At 38.5% G+C, this 7,816-nt stretch overlaps 1 protein-coding gene across 1 annotated transcript; it reads left to right on the top strand.

The window, feature by feature from the left end:
• The first annotated feature begins 3,790 nt into the window (after nt 1–3,790).
• Nucleotides 3,791–7,025, top strand: LOC123000051 (melanocortin-2 receptor accessory protein 2A-like). Its single transcript, XM_044377486.1, has 4 exons — nt 3,791–4,166; nt 4,252–4,388; nt 4,977–5,076; nt 5,752–7,025. The coding sequence occupies exons 2-4, from the start codon at nt 4,271–4,273 to the stop codon at nt 6,218–6,220; spliced, it is 687 nt and encodes a 228-aa protein (XP_044233421.1). The 5' UTR covers nt 3,791–4,166; nt 4,252–4,270; the 3' UTR covers nt 6,221–7,025.
• Nucleotides 7,026–7,816: the final 791 nt, after the last annotated feature.

Raw genomic sequence — 7,816 nt, 5'->3', positions numbered from 1 at the left:
TGGCAGACAACCACAACACTGACGCATGTGCAAAATTGATATGTCGCCTGACAAGCGACCAAATGAAAAGGGCCTTACCTTGCTTAAAATTACAAATTTCTCTGGGTTTGAACATTATTGGAAACATTTGGGATAATGTAATTACAGAACTCAACAAAATTTATAACATAGCTATAGTCATTTTTAGACATTTTGATGCAGAAAAGTTAAATATTGGGCCTTTAAAAGGGACAAAACTAATTTGTCCACAAAACCCCAACAACCAACCTCTACTGGGCAGACCTTTGGTTTCCAACCACATTCCTGTGTCTCTGCTGCCAACTCTGTATATCTAAGTTTCCTCTAATAGGCCAATTAAACCACACCCTCCCATGGTGCTGCCAGCTCCGCAAACAAGCTATGTTTCTGACTGCAACAAAAGATCTGTTCTTAGATTGGTGGTAGCTATCTCCTGAGGAGCTATGAGCAATTTTTTTCTTATTTATCAGTCCCTCTTTAGCTTCCCTTCCTCATGCCTGCCTGTCTGATATCATGAGTATTTACTTGTAGGCATGATCCTGGTCAAAATCAGTGCTGTCGATTTCAGCACACAATTTCAGTTGCTTTCAGCCCATTTATTCTGCATTCCTGGTTCAGATCTGTTGTGGGTTCATCTGCCCAGTCCAGTATACCTGAATGAATTACACATCACAATTTACATCCAGTGCCAACGTTCAGTACCAGTGCAAGAAGTAGATTGTACAGGTTGGTGTGGTGGGTGGGCAAGTAGTGCTTCCAGCTTTCATGCACGAGACTGGTGTTTGTTTTGCGACACAATCCAGTATTTTAAGTTTTTTAACCGTAACCACATTTTTTTTAGTTGTCTAACCCTTACCATACCTTTACTATAGTTTATTTGCCATTTCCATAATATTTCACAGATGATAACCATACTGTGTTTGCCGCATGAAAGAAAAGATTTTATGTGTTGATGTGATGTTGACATTGGATGGTGAACTAAATGTTGTCATTATATGTAATAGGCTTGATTTGTTGCAGTGTCATTCTTGATCCTACCAACAAATGGCTCTTAAGTACTAAATGTTTAAATCATTTACATAGTGACTTTAATTAAAACTAGTGCAGTGCCCATTCAAAACATGCCTGTTCAGAACTGGCTTGATTGCTTGGCCTCTGGTATTGCTGTTTCAACACAGAGAAAAATTGATACTGGTGATGTGAGGTAGGAATGAGTATTTACACCAACATGAAAGAAATCAAAACTCTATTATACACAGATGTTAAGTACTGTAATAGTGAATATTTTCTCATTTCAAGTATAATGAGTTCTGCATTTAAAAATAAAATACATAACAGAAAGCTTTTGAAAAAGTGTGCGTCCTAAAATGAAGTTGACTGATCATATTGGGCTCTTAGATCATTTACTTTCTGTGGCTTCAGTTCATATCATTTGAGTGGGTATGTTTGCTCAAAAGATTTGTGCTTTTATGAGACATGCTGGTTTTGAACTGCCTGTGGGAAGCAGCCTCAGAGTCTGTCCATTCTTGATTAAAAGCTCTGTATTCGCTGTCTACTTTTCTTTTTTTAGAGCATGACGTGAAAAAACTTTTCTGGAGCTGGGCTGATACTAAAAGGTGACGTGAAAACACTGCAGACCACTGATTGGTCAGGGATTTATCTCATTCACGGGCTTTCTGTTTCAGAGAAAGCTTTCTCTCTCTCTCTCAGCTGCCTTGCTTGAAACACAGCATTCACACATGAGGAAAAAACATTGATTTGTCCCGTTGTTCTCTGTATTTACTGTTGCATTTGTTGGATGTAATGAATTAATGAAAAGGTGAAATGCAGAGGAGGAAAATGAAACAGAAACCAGTGGCTGTTTGCACAGAAAATCATCTGTTTTGTGCACTGCATTTCCTTAGGTCCCCAGCCATATACCCGTGAAGTGTGGAGTCAATTGGATGAACAGTTGAAGAGATATGCGAAAGACATACATACATACAGACATACAAACAGAGAGTCCTTCCTTTAGTAGAGAGAAGACATGATTTGTAACAGGCAAACTCCACAAATGTTGTTAAATCTGGCTTCATCAACATCCTGAGGTGAAAGCCAAAAACAATCCCAGCTCTGCCAAAAAAAAAAAGCCAAGAAGCATCTAGCAGCTGATGTGTCCAGACATGTGATGGGTTTTGGCCAGGAATACTAACAGTAACAGTACAAGCAAACTCACTAAAGAACTATACACTAATAGCACCAAGATTTTAATGTACTGTATACATTTTGGATCATTTGGGTGAATGTAATTTTTTGAAAATTACATACATGAAAATTATTTTAATGATGTGTAAAATTCCATTTGGTTGAGCATCAGTGAATGAATGGATGCCTTAGGTGGCTCTGATTAAGAGGTTCTTCAAAAATGACAGTAATGCAGGACTACTAATGAAGTTGCTTCAGTGAATATTTATCAAAGGATGAAAAGAGAGTATTTAGTGATTAATAAATATAACAAATATTTCCTACCTCAAGCAGACACATTTTCAAATTGTCCTCAGTGCAAGTAATTTTAAAATCATTAGTCATGTTTGCTTTGTTTACAGCCTTTCAAAAAAAACCCTGTTCCACTAAAATGGAAAATGGTCAGGCAATTTAGATATGCACTTCCTCAAGAGGCTTGGTGGGTGGCAAATTATAAAACACACTTTGGGATTTGAACAAAATTTATCACTAAGACCAAAGGCATAAGTGAAATATTGCCATTGTCCCTCAGCGTTTCAACAGTATATTATTTGAACATTTTATGAAAGATACACTGGCTGATTTTGTTACAGTCCCCACCAGCTTCCTTTAACATCAAATTTTAGTCCTGACTGAGTTGATGTAATAAAATTGGACTCGGATAAAATTTATATTAGAGTCTCTTGATTTTTGAGTGTGGTGTTGTTGGACACTATTGTCATTGGTGTAATAACACAGAGGCATTTGGGGAAATTCATAAAACAAGTGGAATGTTTTTTTTAATGTATTGTATGCTCAAGAGTGCAATGTCAATAATATTACATTGGGTATACAACACACTTCACAATAATGTACTCAAATTCAGAGTAGTTACCAAGGAATGAGGAAGGAACAAATCAGGAAATGGAGTGACTGAATTGAGAACTAAGTTGTCCTCAAATAACTGAATCAAGGACTATCAATGATGGTTAGTTTGACATCTGGTTGCTAGATGTAATTTTAATGAAGCAATGTCAAATTATTAGTTCCTTGAAGCCTGTGAGTCTGCTTACTAACCACGGATGGATTGCTCCAAATTTGTTCTTTATTATGTACATAATTGGTTTTGTTTCCTCAAATTAAGTGGTGTACAGTGTCATCATGCAGAATTTATAGTATCATTATTTATGGATTAGAGAGTAGAAGTTAAAGTGGGTGGGTCGACAGAGGTGGGCATTCCCTCAGATTGGATGTGATTGGTTGGTTGATCTTTGTAGCTTCCACTCATTGTCTCATTCTGCAAATTTTTATAACAAGTGAAATTGCATTTTGAGCATAATTATTTCACCTTATATGTCCAAATCGATCATTTTGTGGCCAATCATTAGTCAAATGTAAATATATTTACATCTCACTCACACAAACCATCCTTCAATTTTTGTCAGGCGTCCTTGTTTTTATACAAATCAACAAATAATATGTATTTAGTAAATATGAATTATCCCACTAAAAATAGAATTCTTTCGAGATTTTTTGTGAATCACTTTCAGCGGAAACACCTTTTACGTTCGAGGAAACCAATATCTTATCCCCTCCACACTAGAGTCAGTGGCTGGTTAAGATGAGCATTTTTTGCAGTGTAATGTCAGTATCCAAATGAGTAAGTCAGACGGCAGAAGAGGATGTTAGGTTGGATAAAGGTGATGCGCACTGAACAGCTCGCCAAAAGGCTGCTGCTCCTCTTACAGGACTTACACGAGGATGAATGGAGTTTTTGCGTAACGCTAAAGCGATGGATTTCACCGCTCTTTATCGCCTCTTTGACACACTGTTAAATTCCAGAAGACGGATATAACCTCCAAGGAGTTGTTGGCAGATTTCCCAAATTCACATGCTGTAAAATTATCTTCAACAACAAAGAGAAGATCACATCCCTGGAGATTGCGGTTAGTAAACTTTATGGCTATAATAACATTATCCACTTATATCGCTCCCTTGCTGGGTTGATTTAATTTTGTTTTCTGTTCAAAGTCTGTAAAATCGGTTTGAAATGTCCGATTCCCACAACCGGAGCCAAACCAGTGCACGTCGCAGTGACTACGTATGGCAATATGAATATTATGACGACGATGAGCCCGTGTCTTTTGAGGGACTCAAGGCGCACAGATGTAAGCACAATAGAACTGTATAAATTAGGCTACTGAGACAACCTTGCATTGCTTTTACTGCCCTTTACTTTGTGCAGTGTGTGTGTGTGTGTGTGTGTGTGTGTGTGTGTGTGTGTGTGCCCGCGCGCGTGTGTTTGTGTGCGTGTGCCTTTCAGTGCATGCGATATCTGTGTGTCACAGCAAATAGGATTACTCTACTCAAATTCACCACCATTAAAATAATAATGATTAATTTCCCTTGCCACATTTCACTTCTTGCCTTATCTTTATTGCTTCAGCTGAAGGGTGACACCTGCTTCTCAATAAACAAATTATTTGGCAGCAATTCTCATACAGCATCTTTATTGACTGTATCCTCAAATGGTAATGGACATGCCACTTAATGAGACAAAAAATGGTCATCAGCAAACATACCAGACAAGTGGCTGCTTTAATCAAATTTTAGAAATACTGAATGCTCACTTAAACTGTGTAATTGGGAATTTAGCTCTTAGAGAGATGGCCCCTGAGAGAAAACCACAAGTAGCAGAGGATGAGTTTAATCATTAAAACAATGCACTATAACAAGATTCTTCTCTGACATTGCAGACTCCATCGTAATTGGCTTCTGGGTTGGACTCGCTGTGTTTGTTATTTTCATGTTCTTTGTTCTCACACTGCTGACAAAGACAGGAGCGCCACATCAAGAGTGAGTAGTAGGCTTCAGCCCATGCTTCCTTTTATTCTCACATCTGGCCCTCCGGGGACCATTTCAGCACCAAGGAGAGCTCAAGCAATTCAGCTCTTGCTCCTCTCATCTCAGATCTGGGGCATGCTTTCATGTCAAGCTGAATTGATGATGTGTGCAAAGGCATGCAGAAGCAGGACGGATGCTTTTGCTATTATAACTGTAGATTAAGTTGTGAGTCATTGTCATTTCGATAAACCATGGCTGGCTGCATATATATGATGTTATTGTGCTTTGATTGAAAGCTGATATTAGACGTAGAGATGAGCTTCATATGGACAAAAGCACATTGCCAGCTCAAATGAATATCAGTGTTGGAAATTGGAGAGAAATCATTTCTAGTTAAGCCACGGTGAAATAGGGTATTTATTGGCAGGCTAAAAAATCAGCAATTTTCTCTTCTTTTTTTCATGGTTATTTTCCCTTTGCCAAGAGAAGAGTGCTTCATTATTTTACTATTACTTTCCAGACCAGACACAGACACAAAAATAGTGAAACTGATGAAAACAAGAAATTTCAGTAATTTTGAGCGTTCAGCTACAGATAAATTAATGACAAAAATGACAGTGGAAGCTTTTATTTTCACGCTTTTTCTTTCTGCAATCTCACCCTGGATCTTTCTGTCTTTATTAACAGAAACCCAGACTCTGCTGAGAAGCGCCATCGACCAGGGAGCTGTCTGGTAGACATCAGCAGTCCCCAGGACGAAAATGACAAAGCCTTCTCTCGTCCATTGCTGGCTGAGTCCCGCTCATACTTTCATTTCTATATCAACGAGGAGGATCAGGGTCTGGGGAAGCAAAAACCAGATGACAAGAGAGTTGAGAAGCACACTGGGACCCGAGCTCAGCAGGAGACCTATAACAGGCCTGAAGGTATGAGCTCCTCAGCGATGGACGAGATGGAAGAGGAAGTTGGGGCACACCAGCCTCTCACAGGACTAATAGAGGAGAGTAAGACAGACAGAGAGTGTGCCTTCCTCTCCCACTTCAACATTCCCAACTTTGTGAACTTGGAGCACAGTTCCACACTAGGAGAGGATGACCTGCTGTATGAACCGGAGTGCCAGTCTCACTCGCAAGATCCTCACTGTGACATCCACTGAAGCTCCAAATATGAAGAGATTACAGACATGGACATAGTGGTATTGTAATATTATGATTTGCTTTCCTTTCACAGGGCCATTTGTGACCTGACAGTAGGAAACACACTTACCTGCCACAAAACCTACCTTTTTCTTATAATCTCTACTTTGAGTGTTTTTAAACTAGCAAAAGGACACACAGTGTGGCCCATACTATTCCATATTAAGTGCAACTTACAGTAATAAACTGAAATTTTTATTCCTCCATATAAAATTGCTTCACAAATGCTACCTTTTACTTTGAGTGCTGAGCTCCTCCAAATTGGATTCGACCACACTGTACCAGGATGAGATGGCTTTCCACAAAGGTACCGAAAAATGAGAGGGCAGTGAAGTCACAAGGGAGAGATGCTTTGTTGAATTCATTTTGCTATTATTGCTGTCTTGTTTTCTTGTGCAGTTATAGATAATGGACATTATTTTTCCAACGAGACACACACGCCAGTTGGTCAAGTAACATGATGAAAAGCATGGAATTCAATTATTTTTATGCCCTGTATTAGAAAAGACGAAGTATGCTTTAACTGTGTAATTAGTAGCACAAAATCAAACATATCATTGTACTTGTGAGGGTTAGCTAATCTGAGACCTTGGATGAATGTGATATACTTTTGTAGACAGAATCTTCCTGAATTTAAAAATGCTGAATGTTCATTGCCCAAATAAAGCCTAGTGGTTTTGGATATCAACTCAACATTGGTGTGGTGTAGCATTTGTTAACATTACACAGTGGTTATCAAATAAGATCACTTTGCAATTTTGTCAAGCTTTGTCCGGTGCAACAAGACACAAGAACTTAAAGCTGCACCAACCATTATTTTAATATTACAATAGATCAAATGACAATGTGCAATGTGAAAGGTGCCACTTATAGTAAGAGTGAGAATTTTAAACTCTACAGAATGTCTTTTAGCTCACTGTTTTTGTTCTACAGCCCCCAATTCAATTGTTTTGGTACAGTTCATCAGCCTTGTTCTCTGCACAAATGCTCCAATAACCCCACTGTACACTACCTGCCAGCACCAAACAACAGACAGACACAGTTAGTGTCTAGTTGCTGAATATAGTGGAGTATTTAGCAGCTAGAGAGCCACATAGAGTATATCCCCCAGGAGTTTGTGGAGACCAAAGCAGAGCAACAAACAGAGTGAATATTGGACTTACATTTACCAAGTAACTTTTAATAACAATTAACTAGCTAACAATTTGGCCATATCAATTTTGTTCTTGCAGTTTGTTGCGTTGCTTCCAAGTAACCAAAAAAACATTTGAAGCAGTTTTACATTAGGTAATACCTTTGGAGTCTTTACATGTATATATATTTATGCTGTATATATTTTTTCTCTTACCATGGTGACAGTGCGGCAGAGGGATACTCTGGATCACAAGATCAGATAAAAGTAACCATTGTAATGGGCCTTAAAATCAATATCTTGGATTTTTTTTTAATTACAAAAGAGCTCGGTCATAAGACATGCAAACACTTACTGGGCAGTGCTGCACACTGGTCTGTGTCTTTATTCATGCAGAAATCTCCCCCCAGTCAAAACAAATTAA

This window comes from Thunnus albacares, chromosome 16 (genome assembly GCF_914725855.1).
Source record: "Thunnus albacares chromosome 16, fThuAlb1.1, whole genome shotgun sequence".
Lineage (NCBI taxonomy): Eukaryota > Metazoa > Chordata > Actinopteri > Scombriformes > Scombridae > Thunnus > Thunnus albacares.
This window is presented reverse-complemented; position numbering and strand designations above follow the sequence as displayed.

Bases quoted from the DNA above. Each gene is read 5' to 3' on its own strand.
- LOC123000051 (XM_044377486.1), top strand. From the start codon at position 4,271: ATGTCCGATTCCCACAACCGGAGCCAAACCAGTGCACGTCGCAGTGAC. The intron at 4,389-4,976 runs GTAAGCACAATA...CTGACATTGCAG, and splicing joins GGGACTCAAGGCGCACAGAT to ACTCCATCGTAATTGGCTTC. The intron at 5,077-5,751 runs GTGAGTAGTAGG...CTTTATTAACAG, and splicing joins ACAGGAGCGCCACATCAAGA to AAACCCAGACTCTGCTGAGA.